Source organism: Heliangelus exortis, chromosome 4 (assembly GCF_036169615.1).
Source record: "Heliangelus exortis chromosome 4, bHelExo1.hap1, whole genome shotgun sequence".
Taxonomy (NCBI): Eukaryota; Metazoa; Chordata; class Aves; order Apodiformes; family Trochilidae; genus Heliangelus; species Heliangelus exortis.
In genome coordinates, this window is record NC_092425.1 from 36,300,649 (window position 1) to 36,322,776 (window position 22,128).

General features: G+C 36.4%; 1 protein-coding gene across 6 annotated transcripts in view; it reads left to right on the top strand.

Annotated features, from left to right (window-relative positions):
• The window catches only part of KCNIP4 (potassium voltage-gated channel interacting protein 4), a 282,505-nt gene that overhangs the window by 255,758 nt on the left and 4,619 nt on the right, over window positions 1-22,128 (top strand). For all 6 annotated transcript variants that reach the window (XM_071743845.1, XM_071743841.1, XM_071743840.1 and 3 more), the window contains 5 exons: window positions 8,457-8,526; window positions 13,842-13,912; window positions 19,966-20,073; window positions 21,174-21,278; window positions 21,591-21,653. In XM_071743845.1, the coding sequence (XP_071599946.1) occupies window positions 8,457-8,526; window positions 13,842-13,912; window positions 19,966-20,073; window positions 21,174-21,278; window positions 21,591-21,653 (417 nt within the window). The remainder of the gene's footprint in view (window positions 1-8,456; window positions 8,527-13,841; window positions 13,913-19,965; window positions 20,074-21,173; window positions 21,279-21,590; window positions 21,654-22,128) is intronic.

Sequence of the window (22,128 nt, forward strand, 5' to 3'; positions counted from 1 at the left end):
ACACACTTTCACTTTGAGCCTCTTTGGTTGTCACCACTGATGAGCAGGCATCCAATGTGCACATGTTTAAAACTTTCTTTTACCCATCTTTTCCACTACATCCTGCATCTCCTCATCTTCCTATCTCTGCTCATTTCTTGATAATTAACTTCAGCTCCTTCAACATCAACTCAGAATAAAGGAAGATAAGGTCTGGGATTGTTCTACTGTATCATAGTCCTGGCCAGACCACAAAATGATAGGTGTAAAGATAGAATAAAACCAATTCTCATCCTTTGTGAGACACCATCCTACCAATCATCTCCTCAGTCCTTTGAAAAATTGGCTTTTATAACAGGCAAACAGCAAAGCTCAAGAGAAACAGAGGTGGGGAAATATTCCCTGCCTTCTCCAAAGAGCCAACGTTGGGATCTCTTCTGTAGTCATTGCAATTATCTCATACATGCACTGATTTCTTCAAAATTACCTCAAAGCTCCTATTTGATGTGTTGTGGTGTTCAATGATAAATCCATACAAAGGAAATTGAATATTTCTGTCATTTAGTGTCAAAAAAGAGGCATAAAAAGGCAGAAGCTCAAATACTGACAATGCAGCAGTCCTGAAGAAACCAGTTCAAAGAAGCTGTTCAGAGAACTGACCGTCTATAATAGGAAGACTTGGGTATTTTTCTTTTAATCCATAGAAGAAACAATCCCATGAAATGTTACCAACACCTGTGAATTCATTCCCCTCTTGGGGGGGATCTAACTATAGCAGGAAAACAACTTCTCTCCTCTTCCTTCATCTTATTATTGCTACTTCTGGATGTATTCAGAGCAAAGGAAAGAAAAAGGACCATAAATATGTTTGTTTTTTTTAAAAAATCAGTATTAATGAAAAAGGAAAAAGATCTTTTGAACTATCTAACTATTCCCAGGTTAATTTTCCCAGCCTTAATTTCTAGTGCTTTGTTCAGCTACATTTCAAATATTTCAAGAGAGAGGGTTTCTCTGAACTGCTTTTTTGAGGCTGCTTCATGGGCTAGTGCATCTCATCTCTTTTGAGCAGATCTTTGAGATATTTTCCAGACTGCATTTGCTTTTCCTTTAATGACATCAAAACCTCTTCTCCCCCAGAAACCTAATTTTATTTGCATCATCTACTTTGAAGTCCCTCTAAAATAATTTCACTTTTATTAGCTGCTGCAGGGTTTTTGCTGTTCTTGGTGTTTCTCCTATGTTGGCCAATAATGTGATTTGAACTACAGCAATGCCAACAGGCCCTTTCCACCAAGATCTGTTCTGATACATGTTTTGCTTTTTTACTGGAAAAAATCATTGTCAAAAGTGAATACTGATTCTAAGAGTACTTTCAGGACATGAAATTAATCATACCAGCACTTACTTCAAAATAAGCAGGCAACTAAGTATATTTCTGATACCAAGGTGTCAAGATAGGCTTATGTTTACTACAGAGAATGGAGTTGCCAAATTTCAAATTTGTTTGTTGAAATTAGAATAAATCACAAACTTACTCTCAGCAGGTTGGTCAAAGCTTTAGGTTAGCCCTATTAGTATCTGGAAAATATGCCTTTAATAGTAAAGGTATTCCCAAGAAAAATCAATAAAAAACTGATGAATTAATGTACTATATAGTGAATTATAGAAATGTATTTAATGTAAGAATAATAACTAATTACTTAGGGGCCTTCCAACCCATAGTCTGACCCCAGCTGCTGCACTGACACCCATGCACACACCGAAGGAAGAGCCCTCACCCACAGAAGAGCTGGTGTTTGGTAAGATGTTGGGAGAAACCCCTCTGGCACCAGCTAGCCATTTACCAAGCCTTTTTATCCCCTTAGGCTGCCTCTATTTTCCCAGACTTACTTATCCCCAAACCACCTAAATCCCTCCCTTTCCCCACCTTTGGTTCCCAGTTAAATACCCCATAGTAAGCCATATGCAATTCCCAAATGCTTTCCCCTGCATTGCTGCTGTGTCCCCTACCCTGAGGCAGCAGCTCCCTTCAGTCCAAGCATTGACTCATGATGGGTTTCACTCCCAGGCACTGGGGCTGAGGTTTTCCTGGGGCTGAGGCTTTCCAGGGACATCCTCAGGACAGGCCAGGACATCTTAATTCAGGGTCCCACTTGTTTTTGTGCCTCTGGGTTTGTGGTGCTGAACCTTTGATTGGTTCGTGACTCCTGGGATGTCCTGGAAACAGCTGAGGCACAGCATTCGTTGGTGTGTGCCTTGTCTCTGTGCTCCTTTTTGGGTGTGAAAATACTCTTTTACCATGTAACATAACAAAATTCAGGAGCAGAATGCTTATAAAATAGGAACAGTTGCACTGCATATAGATCAAATATAAACAAATTTAGTCTATAAGTGTATTAGCTTGAGGTTTTGTTTTTCACTCTTCCTGAAGTACATTCAGTGGTCTGCAGACTAACTAAGTAATTTTATACTGTGTCAGCTGGATGGCAGCTAATTTTCAAAGCCATAAGGCATAGCAGAACTGTGAAAAGCCAATCCCTGCCTTGGTCCTAAAGGAATAAAGTGCAGCAGCCATTGAATTCTCTTCCTGCATCTACAGATGATGAGATTTTTAGACAAATTTAATGCATATACATCTCCTAACTAGCATTTTGCATGTGCAAGTTCACATCAGGACATGATCCATTCCCATTAACTGTTTGCAATGAAACAAGACACCTCGTCAAAATAAAACTTATTTTCATCCATTATACACATACTTGTGTCCTCTTTGAATAGTTTTCTTTAGTGCTCAGATAAGTGAATTTTGGACATTGCTTCTGCTTGCCAAATTAAGATCACCCCTCTCTCATGGCCTGTCAAGCACTGCAGTTGCTGAGTGCTCTCTGGATTTTCCTCTTTGCCATAAGAATTGACCATATCAATTAAACATGATGCTTTCACTTATGCTTCCTCATGCTGGCAACCAGAATCAGGCTCCAGCTTTTTTCTGCAGCTTTAACTTTGTGCAGTATAAATTTATCACCCTATCCATCCAATTATCCCAACTAAACTTGAGATACATGTATTTTTAATGACCCACCACCTTAATCATAACAGCATTTAGAATCATCTTATTTCAAAAGTCACAAGCAAGTTTAATGTGAAGCTGCTTGTTTGAGAGAAAATCTTCCGTTTTTCTCCAATCCTCCCACCACCACCCTTCTGCTTTTGTAAGAACTTTCCCTCCTTGTTTCATTAAGCCCATGGCTATAGAACCATTTGGCTGAACACCAACGCTGGGAAGTAAAAACATAAATTGGCAAAACAGAGCCTCTAGAGGGCCAGAGATCTAGATTCAGGTTTTGAAATAAGCAGTTGGTAAGATTATTTTTTTTTTTTTTTTTTTTAATTTATTTTTTTTTAATCTGGCTTTCATATCTGCATGACAAATACCTGCTTGGTTCAGCTTCTGCAGTACAACCCTGTTGTACTTGTAAGACCTTAGTTTCTTATGTGTGCTACTTTTGACACGTTTTATTTTGGAGGAGGCTCAAGACAGGAGTAGTCTGTGAACTGAGTATCACAGGGCTTGTTCTTGATAAATTATATAGTGCTCAAATACTTTAGGAAATGAATTTTCAGGTAATCTGAATTCTCTTGTGGTTAAATTTTCCATAAGTCTCGGAAAAATTCTGTGCATTTTGGGTATAAATTTGCTGATACAGTACTTTAGCATAGCCATGCTAAAAAAATGTTTCTATCTGAAAAAGCGTTGACTAATGATTTGCTGATAATTTTCCTAAGTAATTGTACTATATAGGCACTGAATCCTTACATGGGAGGCCAGTATAGACTAAATACACATCAGTGTGCACTGATTAAACACAAAATGCATTTTTTTTTCTGAATAAAAAGATATGTTTAGTGCAAAAGCACTAATTGTATTTCTTAGGGGGAGAAATTAGTTTGGTCTTGCAACCCATATTAATTGTATAGTTATCCTCTGGCTCAGTTTTCTGCACAGATGAAAGATAAAAGAAAGGCTATGTTTCAATTACATGCCTCAGAAACAACAACAGATACAGCAAATTAAATTCAACTTTTCATATAAGAAGCTTGGAAAACAGGTAGTGCATAAAATTAGAAGTTAGTTTTGTAAACCTTAAAAGCTTTAAAGACTGAAAAAACCTGAAAGCTTCAGAATCTATTGTCTCAAGTCTCTAGCCCACACCCTTCTGTCCTGAAACACCATTTGGCTTGGTTGGTTTATCTTATTTGCATGAGAATTCTTTGTTGGCTCACACTCAGCTTGACATCTGCTGTGACCCCTCCTTTGCAGCAGAGCTGCCATTCAATCCATCACTGGTACTCAGGCAAGGAACAGTTTCTGCCCAGATATAGAACATCACAATTCTTGTTGAGCTTCATGAGCTGTCTGTTGGCCTGAAGTTCAGGATTAATTTGGCCTAGACTGAGTTATTAAATCAAGGCCATTTGTTAAATTCTCATGTGGTTTCAAAGTCTTATCATACTCAAATGAAAAATTACGACCTGGACTGGGCTATGAAAAGCCACTGTGGGGTTTTTGGTAGAATTAGCTTTGTAATATATGCATCCTATTTCAATATTATGTGTGTGTTCTTCCATAAAGTTTTGTGTTTATGGAAAATTCACATTCAGTCACAACAGACATACACGCAAAAAGAGAAAACATTGTCAGAGATAAATAAGTCAATGGACATGAAGATGCATACACACTGAAGCAGAGCAAACACTGACAGCAGGCTTAATGAAGACCACATCATGCAAAAGCCCATAATTAAAATATATTTATAATTGCCAAAGGTCTTAATACATTTTAAGCCATCATATAAAGCTGTTTGTTATACAGACAAGTGTCTGAGCTTTGAGTTTGCTTCACCTTCATTCTTTCTTACGTTTCTTTCTGAGTTTGCCTCTTGTCTAAAAAGGGTGTTGATTAGGTAGTAAAGAAGAATCTGCCTATAGCAGGATTCTTAGAAATACTACAAAAAAAACCCAGACAGCTTAGACAGCATGAAGCTTGTAAATAATTTAGAAGTTTTGGAGTGGTTCATAAGACCATGTGCTGGAGGTGTAATTTCCCAGCAGTAAAACTGCAGGCAAGAGAGACCATCAAAAGGCAGAATCATATTTATTATTCTCTGTCTCTTCTTTCTGTCGGTTTATCTTATCTTCTCTTTAAAGGAAAGAGCACTGGACTCAGGAAAAGAACTCAAGATCAACTTTTCCTCCTTTCTGTTCTCCAGAAAGAAAATGTAATATATTATTAATGCAATTTTAAAAGAATGTCAAACAGAATATTTCTGTAACAAAATAAATCACATACAGCTGGAGGACAAAAAAATATAGGAAATGGTTTAAATAAGCCTCACATTTTTCTTTCAAAGTATTTAATTATTTTCCTTTCTTTTATAAGAGTTTAGTGAAAGGTTACAAAGAATTTTTATAATTATAGTTGGTACAAGGGAAGAAGTCAGCAATAACTTGACATAAAGCCGTGGGGCATACTTAACAATTACTAAGTTGAATCTCTTTCACTGTACTAAAGAAACCTCCTGATAAATTCAATAAAGCCAGATTTATGAGTCAAGAGAAGAGCAGTCTTGGAAGTAAATTATGTTGGCTGTGTATATTTTTAGGTTAAAATTATTTAAGAACAGTAATGTTCACAATCTTGTATACTCTCAGAGGAAAGATCCAAGCTAACTAAAGAAAAAAAGGTTTCAGCTGAATATTTCGGATGAGATTAATTAGCATTTAAATGAACGTCCTTAAGATACCATGACTACAGATCTCCCAGGATGGCAAAGGAAAGGTGTTCCTGGCAGTGCTGTGATAAACAGCAGAGGAAAAGGCAGAGGGTCAGCATAAACTCATCCCTAGCTCTACTAATATGTAATCCTGTGAAAGTAGTTTGCCTTTTTAAGCAATGTTTCTTTTGAGAAGGATGGTGGAAGTGGGGTTCATTAAATGACAGAAAGAAAGTATTACCTTTAAATAAGGTACCTAGATCATGTATTTCTCTAAAAACAGGCTACTAATGGTTTTGAACTAACAGCTAATAAATAAGGAAAAAAATTCCAGAATACTTTGAATTAATTTTAATTTAATAATACTTTAAATTTTAATACTTTAAAATAAGTATAATTAATTTAAATATAGTCATGAAATGGGAGTCTTATTCTTCACAACTTCAGACTGACAGAGCTGGAGTTGCTGGCTTTTCCTGTAAAAAAGCTGTGCAAAACAAGCATATTTTGAATCTTTCTCTCACCCAAGGAAAAGACAGAAAAATTGCTATACATGTTAATAAGCCATAGAGATAGACAAACATAAATGCACATTTCATCATTCATTACTTATTACACTTCTCAGAACAAGAAAAATAAAATGCGAAATGTGAGTTGTATAAATTCAAATATATAGCCTTTCTTTTTCTCAAAATGTGCCTACCTTTTTGTCAGACACAAGAAGCCACAGCTTCTTTTTCTAAATTCTATAATATTGCATTGTCTTTTACCCCTCCCATCCCCCCTGTTGTGTTAACAGGGCAGGTTGTGTTAACATTCCTGCTGCAGGTCTGGGAACAATTTAGAACATGTGTCAGTCCTTGGAAGAGGAACTTGTGAAATATCTTCATTATATGTTCTACCTTGAATAAATATGTTGTTATACCAATGTGTATCTGCACTGATTTTTTTTTTTTACTATTGTATTTTCTTTGCTGTAAAGAAAAGTAAAAATACTTGCCTTTTGCATGCAGTTAATACAGTGCCAAAAGGCTTCATCTAAAAAGACAAGCAGTGTAGTAAAGCTGCTGGGGAGCACAGAGACATGAGACAAACTGACTGCAGCTTTTTTGGGAAGCTGGCAAAGCAGAGGGAGATGTTTTAGAATGCTCTTACATTCAAATACATGACATGCAGGGAGATGCCACCTCAATTAACAGATTGCTCCTTACCTGATGAAGGGTAGAGATGTGCTAGATGGGTTTCACTATTCCCCCCATTCCCCAAAGGCAGGAAAAAGGCAGGGAAAAGGCAGGGTGGCCCAGCAGTCAGTATGTATCTGGTGTTACAGAACCCTGTGCTCTAATTCTGCCTCCATCAATGACAGCCTCTGTGACCAGGAACAAATAATTTCCTTCTTCTGTCTCTAACCACTCTTTGCGTCTGCTCTGATCAAACAGAATTGTTTCTTACTGTGTGTTTGCACATACTGAGTTATGGTGGAGAGTTGATTTTGGATGAGGATAAGTAACATAGATCAAAATAACCCTAGGACTGCAGATCTGATGTTTTTTTCATGTGGTGCCTTCATGTCTCAATTATCAGGATTATATTATTTGTTTCTTAGCAGAAGCTGTAAGAACTATAGATATGTCAATGTTGACTAATTGATCTAGCAGAAATATCATTTGCTTTCTCAGGAAAAGCAAATTACACTGGTGGAAGCTGTTACACTGCTCTTGTATCTTCATTTAAAGATGTTTCCTGTCCCTGGTTTAGGACTAGGAGCACAGAGGTTTGAGCCATCTGTCCAAATACAACAGCAATAGACAAAAATAAATGTATGAACTTTAAATAAATGTATGAATCTTAACAATTTATTTGTCTTTTCTCAGCTTTATTTCAAGAGATACTTTCTTCTTAAAAAGCTTGCTGGGCTCTTTTCACTCTCCGTGTTAAAGAAGGAATTAAGGCAAAAACATAAGAAATAAATTTCATTGCCTAAAGTAATCTGCACAGTCTGGCAAATTCAGGACTAGAAGTCAGTTGTTGGGTCTTTGATTTCTGTGCATGACTTAGTAGACAATACAGTATTCCTTCTGCTTTTCCAAACTCTTTACATAAGTCATTTTTTTGCAAAGTCACTGCAATCCTTTTTTTCTTCTCCTCCACTTCCTTTCATTCTGTCTGTGATCTCCCTGCTCTGACAATTTCTGCTCATTCTTTCTTACATATTTCAGCTCATGAACAAGATGTGAAGAGACAGAAAGATCTGCAAGATTTGAATAAGGTCTTTTGTGGCAGGGGCTTTTGAGTTCATTGAGCATAACTCTTCAGGTAGAATACCACTGCATGTTGGATCATTAATACCTGACTGCAAATGCAGTTTACATTCCCACTTGGTCAAGAGCTGCAGGAGCAACCCCCCCATGACCCACACTGGCACCAATGGCTCCAATACTTCAGAAGAAGAGTTGCTGTTCACCTCTCTCACTCTGCTGTCAAGACTGAAGTTCAGATACATGGGCATAGAAGAAATTTTTGTCCCCTGGGAACTCTTTAGGAAGACACTTCAAAGCAACACATATTTAACATTGGTTGAAAATGCAAAATCAGAAATGTTAAACTCAGAATCACATACGTGCTCTGTGTGGTCTCATGAACACATAATCTGACTCATCCAGATCGGATGCTATTGATTTCTTGTCTTTTGGTTTTTTTCAGGAATGCCCCAGTGGTGTTGTCAATGAAGAAACTTTCAAAGAGATTTACTCTCAGTTCTTTCCCCAGGGAGGTAAGTACTTGGCAGCTGTAATTAGTACTAGAGTGGACAGAGTTATGTCAGATTGCAACTCTGCCAACAGGGGCTGTTGTTCAAATTAACAAGGTTGCTGTCTCAAGATCTATCTGAACTCCTGAGGTCCTTAGCTTGGTGTCTGCACACATTTTAAAGTATATATTTCTGAATGAAATGTAATGATACATACAAGAAATCAGTATCCTGTTATGCACTTACTGCCTGTGTATGGGTGTCTCTCAAAAACAGTATTCTCTGAGTAGATTATTTTCTTTCAAACTTCCTTCACAGTCTTTCACATTCTATTCTATTTCACAAAACCTTTCACAGTAGCAATGAAAAATGTGGGCTACAGGTACCCTCCAATATCAATGGTAGAACTCCCTTGACTTTGATGGGGTTTCTCTACTTAAATGAGGACTTTTTTTTTTGCTACCCTTACTTTCTATTAATTGATTTTATGGGGTTTCATTATTTTCATTATCTTTCAGTGCAATAAAGGTAGCACACAGATGTATAGCAGTTTTTTCCCCTAAACCTTGGATTTCATTTTAGTTTTAATTGTTTTCTTTTCTGCCTCTTGCTTTTACCATTGTCCCCCCTCTTCATATTCTTCTACAGCTCTTCAGTCCTGCCTCTTCATCTTCTCTCACAGCCCTTGAGATTTACATGTTTCCCTGGGACCCATGGCTCTTTTCATTTGTATTTTTTAAAAAAACCACATTTAATTGGTAGGAACAAAACATCTCACAATTGGTTTTATTTTGAATAAAGACCTAGAAGGTAAAGAGCAGCATTCAGTATGGATTACCAGCACTGAAATCCTTAACAAGGAGGCAGACTCAATAGGGAAGAACAAAAGGCTAAACAAGGTGACCTGCCTACTGATTAGCTCTGTATCTAAGCTTTCAAACCAAGCTTTCAAATTACAGTTCCAGATATTATGTTTGTAGTTACCCTGGCAAGTGAAAATAATTCTCAGTGTGTGATTTACTACACCTTTACTAGACTTAAAATTGTAATATTTTTTTGAAAGCCATTTCCTGTCCTTACACACAAAATTGCTTATGGGCAAAGAGAAAGCTCACCTTCTGTTCTAGTAAAGCTAAAACCTACTGCTCGAATGAATGTAATATTTAAAGTGTTATTGTTATTACTCCAGATCTGGTAATTACAGAAAGGAAATAATATTAATGTAGTTAGAATTGTTATATACCCACTTCTTAGTTTCTATCCCTTTTCATGATGCTAATTCTCACCCTTCCAATGGTCCTCGTGACCTTTAGGGCAGCAGCATCATTTGGGAGAGAGGATGGGGACTGCAGTGGACTGTCAGCACCTGGAGTCCTTCCCTGGAAGGAATAGGATGTTCACGTTGGTGCTGTCTTCCTTGTTCTAAGATTCCCCTGGGGTCATTCTGACATGTTTGCTAATATGCTTTTATGTCTTTCTTTTTCTTCACTAGTTTGGAGCTGCACATAACATCCACATCTATTGTAGGTGGTACATTTTACATGTGTTAGATACTATTCCTTTGCTCTCTTTGCTATAACTGTAGCTCAGAAGTAAAATCAGTCAGCCTTAGAAACAGCTTGAGAGACTGCTGTCACAGCTAAACCAGGGGACACAAAGATGTCCAGGTGGAGAGACCTCCTTCCTGGGAAAACTCTTCCTCCTTAAAGAACCTGAAACTTCTTAGTAGCAATGGCAATACCCTGCTAAAGAGGGACATGGGTACATTGTTCACTGCAACTTCAATTATCTGCAACAAGGGAGCTACAATTTTCTGCAAAAAAAAAATATTTTTTTCTTCTTACTTTTAACTTTATAAAAATACAGTAAAAATTAGATTTTTACCAGGGAAGATAAGTATCGAATCCATATAAAATACTTATCAATAACAGATGTTGTGTACTGGTAAGTGTGTTTCTGGCTTTCTTAACAAAGCCCCTTCAGAGATCTCAGGGAAAAGCACTGAGAAGTGACCATCAGAAACTATCTCCTTCCTCCTCCCATCCTCCATGGTCTCCAGGCATCAGCATGCAGGCTTAGCAGGACATAAAGGTAGCATAAACAAATGTGAAAGGCTTATGTAGTTTTCCTCAACATTTCAGCAAAAACATTCAGTGGAAACAGCAGAAGAGCTGAATCTCCTTGGAAGAGTAACAGTTCACAGCTTTTCATTTCTGTGGCCCCACTGAGAACAGAACTGTGTTGTATAGGTTTTGTGCTATCTTTCTACTTGCCTGTGTTGACTTTTACCATTTCATGAGAGGTATGGGAGCTGAAGTCCATATTCTTTGTTCCTCACATTAGGCAAGGTATCTTCAAAGCTCAATTAATTTTCTGTGTTTGTGTATGCTAAGAACAGGGTGAACTCATCCTAGTTTAGTCTCTTGTTAAGCAGCTGCTCTGGACACTTGAATCTGTGAATGCATTGCCAAAATATTATGTGTAGCTGAGGCCTTTTAGTTTTAGTTGTGCTTAAAACACTGTTTTTAATCTATGTCTGAATATTAAAGAGGGGGAAAAAACCAGTTTGAAAGTTGTCTTCAAAGCTAAAACCTGTGTTGTACGTGTGGATCTGTGCTCCAGTTGTCTGTGTAATGCAAAACCAGATTCAACATGATGAATCAATCTAACAATTCCTGTCTGAGCAAACAGAATGATGTGTAAGATTTTAAGCTTCAAGGTGACCAAGCAATCACCAAAAAGTAATTTTCTAATGTCATCCAGCAAGTGACTTCATCAAGCAAGTTTCCAGACAAGGTACAGGAGGGATAGAAAGAGGATAAGGGTGCTGCAAGAGTAACAGAGGAGGTGACACTGGATTGCAGTGCAAGGGATGTATATAAAAGGCAGAAGTAGCTTTGTAAAAAGCTTTCCATGCCAGAAAGACATTCCAGTAAATTCCTTTTAGAAAACCAGTGCCATGCAGGTGGATGAATCACCTGAATTGGTGATTTGGAATGGGTCACCTGAAATATAATAGGATTTGTTCTTCAGCTGAGCAGGTTGTGGATAAGAACCCACATACTGAATAATTATTGCACATCTCCTCACTCATGAACAGAAGAGATTATGCTCATGGTTTAATAAGGCATAGGCTTGGGTGTATAATGAGTGCCATTTTTTGCCTCTAATGTTTAAAATGTAATACTGTATTTCTAGTAACTCCTAATTTAATATCTATTCCTGTCTCAGCCTGTCAAAGTATCAATTTAGCCTACTAGTTATGATATCAGATCCCTGAAAAGAAAACATATTTTATTTAAAAAGTTAAGCTTCTGTCTGAGATGATTAACATCCAGGATTTAGGGGGACAGGGGCAGGAGGGGAATCACATTAATCACATTAAGTAGCTCTAATTAAAAAACCAGCCTACCTCATCCTGTCTTGGTTTTGAAGGGAAAATTTCAGATCAAATTTGCCTGAACAGCCAACCCTGAAAGAGACCTTTGGTTTGTTTTTTATTTTTTTCAGAAGGGTTTACTAGAAAAGATTCTTCGACTAGAGATTTATTTTTTAATATAACATCATACAAAAAGAGTAGTATATTGTACCATGTATTATGGGCAACAAACAATAAAAAAAAATATCTTTTAACCTTTGTGTTGTCTACAAATTTACAGAAAAATAACTAGGAATATTTCACAAGTTTTAAAGAAATTAATACCAAGAGAATGAGAGGCTACTTAAAATACAGTTTACAGTCGCCATACTACTAGAATATGTTTTTCCCTTAGGAAATATATAATATTCTATAATATGTTTTTCCCTTGCATAGTATATTCCACTGCACAACAGAAGTCTCAGTAGATTATAGAAAATATGACTGCTAAAATTCCAAATATAAATGGGAATAAAAGAACCTATGATTTAAAGTGCTAATTTATCTGCTAGGCCATGCTTAAGCAATTACACTAATGACTGGGTATGTGGATGAATGAATGTGTCTCAGTAGCATTTTTTTTAATTCTCTGAAAATTCATTAACATGAACAGGGTTAAAAAGTTGCAGAGTTTTTTCCTTGTTACAGTTATGTCATATCATATGAAACTAACACAGTGAAGTAACAGCAAAGACTTTATTTACTAATATCAGATCTAAATCTGTAAAGTGCAAAGTTTTGAGTTTTGGTATGTTTGGTTCCTTAGAGCCAAGGTGGCATTTCAGGTGAGTAACCCAAGACTATCAGTTTAATTGAAAACAGTATTTTGAATTAATATTTTTAATATATTAATATTTTGGGCAATGACAAATAGGGGTTTTCAGGATCAAAAAGTAAAATAGTCTGGTGCCAAGAAATCATAAAAAAACCCCATCTCAGCACCAATCAGGTTTTTCTATGATAAGGGAGGGGTTTGCCCTTCAAGGGGGAAACAGATTTCATAACATTTCTCACTTCACTAAAAGTTTGTGAGGTTAATGTTAATTAAGCTAAAATTAATGTAAATATATGAAGTAGAAAGAGCAAAGCAATGATTATTAAAAGTAAACAGTACTTCAGCCCATGTGAATTTGCATGGTTTGAGAGAGGGAAAAGGCACTGAAGAAAGCTGTAACCCAAACAGCTTCCACCTCCACCAACAGGCCAGTGTCTGGAGCAGCTTCCTAATATATTAGTCCTGATTTTGACCCTCAGAATGTATTCAGTAGAAATGGATTTTTAACATAATTTCGAGGCTTGTTAGCTATATATAGGTGCTGGTTTGCCTTTCTAAAATGAGTCAATACCCAATGGTATATAGTGCACAAATAGTTAGTGAAAGAATCTTTCAGTCTTATTGACCAATTCATGTGGTCCCAGCCAGTTTTTCAGGGTTTTTAAGTACCTGGCACTCAGAGGATGTTCATGGGAATTAAGCAGCAAACCAACTTCCAGCAGCTGCTGCTCTGGGCAAAATCAACATATTTTTCTTTTTTAGCATTACTTTCATTTACCTGTAGTGTTCCCATTAACAGAGGCTGTTTCAGAATTCAGTAACCTGACTTTGCTATCCATTCAGGTATCAGTGATCAGCAGAAATGGGAGTGAAAATGAATAAATATATTCTAGGTTATTTAGATTTATTTAGATTTTTTTTTTATTATTATTTAGATTTCCTGTTCCTAACAGTGTAGCTATGCATATATTTATACATATAATTTATCCCTCCTTGCCTGCAAAAGTTTAAACTGAATTGAAAATTTAGTCTTGCTGTCAAATTTAGGTATCAAAATATATCTTGATATCAAACTTTTTTTATGGATTAAATTAAATTCAATAAAATGGGCTCACTATAAATAATTTTTCCTGTTTTCACTTGTAGATTCCACAAATTATGCACATTTTCTGTTTAATGCATTTGACACTGATCACAATGGATCTGTAAGTTTTGAGGTAAGTGATGCTGTTACTTCCTTCTCTGGAATTGAGTGTTTTGTTATGCCTTGTAAGTAAGTCCAGTTTGGTGGCTTAACATTAGGAAAAATTAAGCTTATGTGACTCAAGTTTCAGGGTTTTCCAGTGTATTAATGACAGTCATTTTACAATTGCATATCTCAAAATGGCAACTCAAACTGGGATGCTACGTAATATTTTATAAATCTGTCCCTTTAAAAGGTAAATCAACTTCTTCACAAGTAACATAAAATAATCCTTGTCTTCCTCCCCACCTCTGCAGGGTGAGAAGGACTCTGAACTACAACTAATGTTAGGGGGATGACTGAGCCAAAATATAACTGCTCACAAACTCCATTAGCTTCCAGGAGAAGGGTCTACAAAAAAGGCTTTAAAACAAATATATTTAAAAGCACAAGTGTTTGAAATTCACTTTTCCTCCATTTAACTGCCCAACCTGTTTCTAAAATTCTGTCTTTTCCTGCTAAGGCTGCTATTATCAATGTAATAACATGGTAAAAAGAACAATTGACTATAAAAGTTTAGATGGAAACAGAGCATACAAAATACTGTGAAGGAGCCATTATTTTAAGCTCTAGAATTAAGAAAAAACATGTTTTTATTATTTACTTGAGTGAGGGATGTTGTGAGATCTGACAGAAATGTTTTGAAAGAATTTTCTTGATATAATATGGCAGGAGAAGCCTTGCAGGTATGTGCACTGCAATCAGAAATCTGTATCCCAGCTGGGATTATAACCAGATCATTCATGGGGGATTATTTGCATTTATTTAAAAAACAAACCATGAACCTCATCTAGCTTTTGTTAGGCAGCTGAAATCAATGGGCTCTGTGTGAAACTAGAAGCAAGAATGGAGGTTTTATTCATATCTTCTGTACACAAGCTATTTCTACAAGGAATCCTTCTGATCAAATGAGCAACAGAGGCAGTGAGAGAAAACATTCTTCGTATCAGTATTTGAGAAGTCTTTCTGTAGTTACCATTAGGAATAATCAGAATAAAAGAAGCTTTTGTACCTTTCCTGGACTATTTGTTGACATTTGTATCTCAGACAGAAAGCCTTAAGAAATTCAGTAGGTAAGAGGCTCTTTCTTTTAAAGGGATTTCAATATCTCAAAGTGCAGGTCTGTAAAATAATTCAGCAAAATAAAAGAAGCAGTGGGGTTTTTTTTATTGCCAAACCAGACATTTCCAGCTTACTTTTGTTCACTATCAATGCAGACAGAGTGTTCTAGGTTGATATTTGTACTATGAATGCAGCTTTACTCTGTGTTCTGTACCATGCAGCAGCATTACCCTTACAAACTTTATGACAGCAATTCTAAAAGCAATCCCTCATGTAAAAAATGTTCAGGTTTTCTTTTCAGATCATCTGAAAGTAGCTCCAAAATGTGCAAGCGGATATTCTGAAATGGGAAAAATGCAATCATAAGTTTTTTCCTGCTGCTTTTTATCTGAGGTGAAACTTGTGCCATATTCTTTCTATAGCAATCCATACTTTAGCTTTCTAATTTCTAATAACAAACAAAAGAACAACAACAAAACAGCACAAAAGGGAGAGAAAAAGTGATTTAAAAGTTCAGAGATTAAGTAATCATTCATCCCAGTTTACTTTCTATACCAAAGTGTAAGACTAAATATAATATAATAATAAAATAATCAATGTATAATTAATATATTAATATAATAGCATAATATAATAATATAATATAATATCCTGTATTAAAAATACTCTTTGGCTTTTCTATATAAAAAGGATATGAAAATGTGAAAGAGTACAAAAGGAATGCAAGTAAGAATGACATTTTTTGTGTTGTCCTCTCTTTTCTAATGAAATAGTGGTAGCTGGGGTTGAGGGGAAGAAGAAAGGGATCCCTTGTTTTAGCTTTTTGCTCTTTTTTCCTCAAATATCCAGCCATCAGCAATTAAGTGTTAGACTTCAGAACAACTTCCAGGCACAGCTCCATTGGATGAGACTCCTTCCTCTTAGTGAACTGGAGTTCTGTTTTCCATCAGACACAGGCAGATGTGAGAGCAAGGTTTCCACTTGCTGCCTGAATACTGTAACTTAACCAACACAAAGATCTGGGCCTCAAGGCTATTTATGCAGTCAGGAAAATTGAGGCTAATTAACTTCAGACAGATAGACAAAGGTAAAGCACATTGCCCCCATAGGCAAATATCCAAATTACAAGTTGTAGAGGCCATTAAGTCTATTCTAAGTGTGATCTTGATAGGAGGAAAGTCACTCAGGAATCCAGCTCTCAGTGCAATAAAGCACAAAGCTGTGCCCAAAATCAGTGGAGACATTGAAAGATTTTTATAGTTTTTAACCAAACCAAGCTTGTATTTCTTTCCACAAAAATTATTAATTCTTAGGAAAGTTGTTGGTGATTTTCTGATTGCTTTATTCCTCAGTTGTTACTTGAGAATTTTGCATTAATTAACAAATTAACAAGCATGTTTACTCAGTTCCACAGGAAAGTCCAGATCTTAAGATCAAACATAGTTTTGGTATTTCATTAGTAATAACAATGATCAACATTGTCTCCAAGGCAGAAATATGAGGGTAGAAGCTTAATGATGTATCCAAGTGTGATTCTTTGTGTTCAACACAAAAAGCTTTGCTCCTCACTTCATGTAGGAAACAAGTTATTTTTTCTCAGGTCAGTGGTGATCTCATAAGCATTTTAATATTAGCTGTTGTAGAGTAGCTACTATATTTTTCCTCTGACCAGCAGCTCCTCCTCAGTCATCTTTGTTTTATGCATGCTACAGTTCAACCACTTCTGTGACCAACATTCATCACTGTTTCACCATTGATTCCTTTACAAAATCCTAAGGGCTAAATCCAAAAAAGAATTTAGGTGCCTGCCTATGAACTTCTTCTGGCCTTGAGCAAGACATAAAGGAACACATGACCAGGTGGAGTAATTTTAAGCTTTCCTGTGGATTTAAGACCTCACATTATTAAGCTTTTTAATTAATTTGATAATGAACTAGTTCTCCCCAAAGATTTCCTGTGGGATAAAGCAATCAGAATGTGATCAGCAACTTTGCAAAGAGACAATTAATAACTGCTTAGGAAAAACACAAAACAAACAAACCCAACAAACACAAGTGAATCCCAGTTCACAACCAAAGGCTCTATTCAGCTTTAATGTAGAACCAAAATGCAGCCAGGATGTGGTACTGAGCACACAGAGGATGCAATCCAGGGACAGGGATGCCCCAGTTTGCAGCCCTTCAGCTGCCATTCCTTTTCTTGCAGAATCAAAGGTAGGCACTTGAGAGTTTGCCAATTAACAGAGGTCTTCACAGGTATTAGCACGTCCAGCAGGAAGCTGGCAAGTTAGAAATAGGAAGATGCAGAAAGGGATATTGGCACAGACTTCTGTGCTTCTAACTTTGCTTTCACGGACTGAGGAGAGACCTGACCTAGGGCTGTACCTCAGTCCAGACCTCCAGAGCTTTAGATTCCTTTTTGACCCTAAAGCATACACATTTCTCCTCATTAGGTCCTCAGGTAGGCAGGACTGTCCCCCTCAGTGTTGGCATCCCCAGGGGATGTAAGTGTCCAAGCAGTACTGTGAATCTTGCTGCAAAAATAAACAGGCTCTAGAAGTAGAATTGCCCTCTCCCCAGAATCAGATTCCTAAACCAGGAAGCTAAACACATCTGTGTACGCTAATACTGCAATGGGGACTTGGGTTCATGCTTTGTGCTCACTGGTGTTCCTGATTCCTGGTTCCCTGAGTTGCTGGCAAGACGCATGCAGCCAGGCACTCTGAGCTTAGCTGCTCCCTCAGCACTGTTACTGCATGCCAGCATTCTGCACTGAAGCACTATCTTACCAGCTAGCACAGCTATCCTGCTTCTGACATCACCTTCCACCATGCAAAACATTTTTCTCTTTGAGGATGTAGCCCAAAATACCTTGTGGATTTAGCCTAAGTCTGCTGAAACAATTTTTTGTTTTTTTATATTACTTTCTTGCTAAATTCTTCAATTGCATGTAAGTCAGTATGCAGAAAAGATGTCTGGTCCTTATTCAGCTCATCCCAACTTCCTCTTCTGACCAGTCCTTTCTGTTGTTCTTTACATTGACTCCTGGACAACACTCAGACAAAGGCAATGCACCTGAACTGAACTATGTACAGCTCCCTGACATGATGACATAATATGGAAGGAGATGACCTCCAAAGATCAGTGCACACATTTAGAGGGTTTTTGAGTTGTATCATCTCTTATAAGTACACTCAGTCCCATGCAAAGCAGCAGAAAGTCAAGTTTTTCTATGCTTGGATTTAGCTGATGATAGAGGGGCAGTCTTGCAAATGGAGATAGATATAAATGATGCCAGGAAGCCAGATAACATGAGTGGTGCATCACAGAAAGGAAGAAAGATCAACAGGAAAGGAAAAAGAGAGATGGTTTAACTAGAATAAATGCAAAAGTGTTGCTGATGTCAACTTAAAAACAAATTCAGAGTTCTTAAATATAGTTCTTTATACTTAGGAAAATAAAACTACTGGGGATCTTTGCAAATGACTTCAGGAAAAGCTACATTAAGAGTGTAAAAGAGTTCAGAAAAGATTTTAAGACCTGGTACTGAATTAAGAAGGTTAATTGCTAATGCTGTAATGTAATCAAATCTATTCTGAATTTCTGGAACATTTTAATACTTAATAGTACATCGTTAAGGAGCTGTTTAGAGATTTAACCCTGTGACCCTCAATTAGTCATTGGGATGCTGACAAGATAAGTTGAGCAAAACTCTTTAAAGATTCATGTATCCATTTACCCCAAAGGGCACATATACAAATACAACAGAAACTTAGGACAGACTAAGAAAACCCAGAGCATGCCACTTGAATTGTTAAAAGGGCTGCAGCTGTCAAAGAGCCATCTGTGCCTCCTAGACCATCTGAGCCCTGATATCTGTGTCTGTGTCACTGGATACTTAGACTGAGTGGTACATCAGACTTTCATATTTATGTCTGACCTCAGTGCAGGCTTTTCTGTTGTTCTTGAGATGCATAAATGTAGCTGCTGCTAATAAGATTTTTTTCAGCTTTTATTGTCTCTAATATTACTTTAAGACTTCCTGTATGTCTTTGCCAATGATGGAAAAATGCATATTTAAATATAATCCATACTCTCCTCAATCTAGTATGGAGAGTTTCACAGATTTATGGATTTACCAGTTTATCAGATAGAAAAAGGTGGAGGAGATGGTTAAGAAAAAAAAGAAGCCATTGTTTAAAAAAAGTGAGCCTGCTAAGAAATACAGATGACAGGTGATGACACATCTCAGTTGGTATTTTCTTCAATTTGGAAGATCCTTGCTAAATGTAAGTGAGGTTTGTGCTGTCAAAAGAGTATTAACTATGAACCAAAAACCTGTGACTAAATACTACTTATAAATAATCTCAGTCTTCTGATATCTTTCTGTGGTATAGCTCTACAGCAATAGAGCATTGGTAGGTCACAACAGCATTAAGATGGTCTATTGAAGCATAAGAAATATTATTCCCTATCACGTTTACAATAAAAGTTTTAAGTACTGAGGTGTGCTGTAGCATACACAAAGTTTCAAATGTTGACTGCAACAGATTAACCTAAGAGGTCTGGGGACTACATGGTCCACTTCTGACCAGGTATAGATTTAACATTTAATGTTCCCTAGCAGACAGTTCTCACTAAATTGATTTCCTGTGCTTAGATCAATGTAACTCCCAATTATGCTGCCTTTTTTTTTTTTTTTTTTTTTTTTTTTCCTATTAAACAGTGGAGATTGCTTTTCCTTGGTATTAAGTTTAGCAGGAACTGTTTACATGAGGCATTTCAGAGGTGAGATCCTCTAACAAAATTATGGCATATTTTATAGAAAATTACTCAATTTACTTGCTAACTTACTAACACATCTTTCCAGATTTTCATTCCTCTAATGAATGCATTATTCTGGATTTCTGAAGGTTTGTAAACAACGACTCAGTTCCAAACTGATCAAGACTTTTTATATATTTAGGATTTTGTTATGGGTCTCTCAATTTTACTTCGAGGGACAGTACAAGAGAAACTGAACTGGGCTTTCAATTTGTATGATATAAATAAGGATGGATATATAACTAAAGAGGTAAGATGGACTTTTTACACTAATCACTGAAACTAAAGGTTGTATTTTTAAGTTCTGCTTTAAAAGAGGAATAGCTTCATTGTCAAATTAGATGTGGTAACAAATAAACATATTATGAAACTAGACATGCTAAAAATGAAGTCATTTTCTCATTTTAAAGACACAAAAACTGCAAAGGGAAAATCATTACAGAAATGGTAAAAGGTAGAATTCCTCAGGTACAGAAATGTTTGCTTCAATGTCTGCCTATGTATTTGTACATTTTAGTCCATTTAGTCACTAGAATAAAGTAGCTTGGTAGTCTATTTGAGAAAAAAGAATTAAGTACATGGGCCATAATTGTTACTCATTTTATGAACTTAAAATTTTTACTTGAAACATTAGTTGTATAAAAAGGATTCCTGCATTTTTTATTCTGAAAGGATTCAAACACATACTTAAATTACAGGGGAACCAAATGAAAACTTTCATAAAAGTATGTTTTCTTTCAAAACTGAGTCTATAAGCCTAATATATATATTATATTACATTTATAATGTTACACTTTTAGAAAAACACATAATAAAAAGGTGATCTATAGAATAATTTCTCAGCATAATGTCAGGCTACTGCTGTTATAATTATTCTTAGTTTTCACAACCCACTCTATTAACAAAATTCAAAGCTTTTGATTTAAAAGGAGGACTCTGTATATGTGCAGGTGTGTGTAGGTGTTTCTGTTTTCTCCAGGGAAACATCAATAGTAAGAAGCTGATGTGCTTTGACCATTCACTTGCTGTTACAGAACTGCTTTTCCCATTTAGATTTATTCATAAGACCTCAGGAGATTCTTCCTGCAATCCATGAACTTCCATATACTCTAAATAATTAAAAATCAGAATCGTAAGAATCTATTCAACAACTTGAGCTATTAAATCTTAACATGCTAGAATTTGTAGGAATGCAGCAGTTCCTTCTCGAAGCTGGTCAGTCATGAAATAACAGGCACCATCTAAAAATTTTATTCTAAAATGTAAATCCTAAAAATAATTTCCGTATTCTGAGTTTAAGCAATGTCTACAACGCACCTTTCATTACACAGATATATTTTTTATCTTCAGGAAATGCTAGATATCATGAAAGCAATATATGATATGATGGGAAAATGCACCTATCCTGTTCTCAAGGAGGATGCACCAAGACAACACGTGGAAACATTTTTCCAGGTGGGTTAAGTAACATAGAAGCCAAAAAGACTGCTAACAGGTATGCGAAGGTTTTAATTATTGTAACAATTTTGCAAATCCTACTGATTTTGTAATCCTTTTTCTTCCCTGTGGTTTCTCAGACCTATTCCTTTCATCTTGCTTTTTCAACAATAAACTCTCTGAGCTTAATCTACCATATCTCTTACTACATCTCTACAGCATTTCAGCCTGCTTGTTCCTAGACTGACATATAACTGAAATGAATAAAAAGAACTTGCTTTACAGAGGATTTCAGGAGGATAAACATGCATTCTTATTCTTTCTGAACAGAAAATGGACAAAAACAAAGATGGAGTAGTTACCATAGATGAATTCATTGAGAGCTGCCAGAAAGTAAGTACCCAGTGATAAGAAATGAACACGTAGCTGTTGGCTAATACTGTCAGAGCTACAGATTTCTGGAGTGACAGTGATGGTAATCCTAAAACTAGAGACAGTATTTTCCCCACACAGAGTATGTATGTCCACCGTTTCACAACAGCAGTAAATATATTTGTGACCTGAAGCTATAGAAGAGATGTTGTATAGAAGGTGTCCTTGTGTTTCAATCAACTATGTCCACATCCCTTCTCTCCTTAACAGTGGCTTGTTTGTACTTGGTAGCAAAAAGTTTCTTCACATTCAGCTGAATATTTCTTTCCATTTTCTGCCCGTGCTGCAGAACACATTCCTGATCTAACTGGGATATTGTCACAGCAATAATACTTCTTATAATATTGCTTGGAAATTTATCCTCTGTAGGAACATTTCTCAGACAGCAAGTCATGATCTGCCAAAGGCCTTAAAAAAGGGAGCTTGCTAAGTGTTG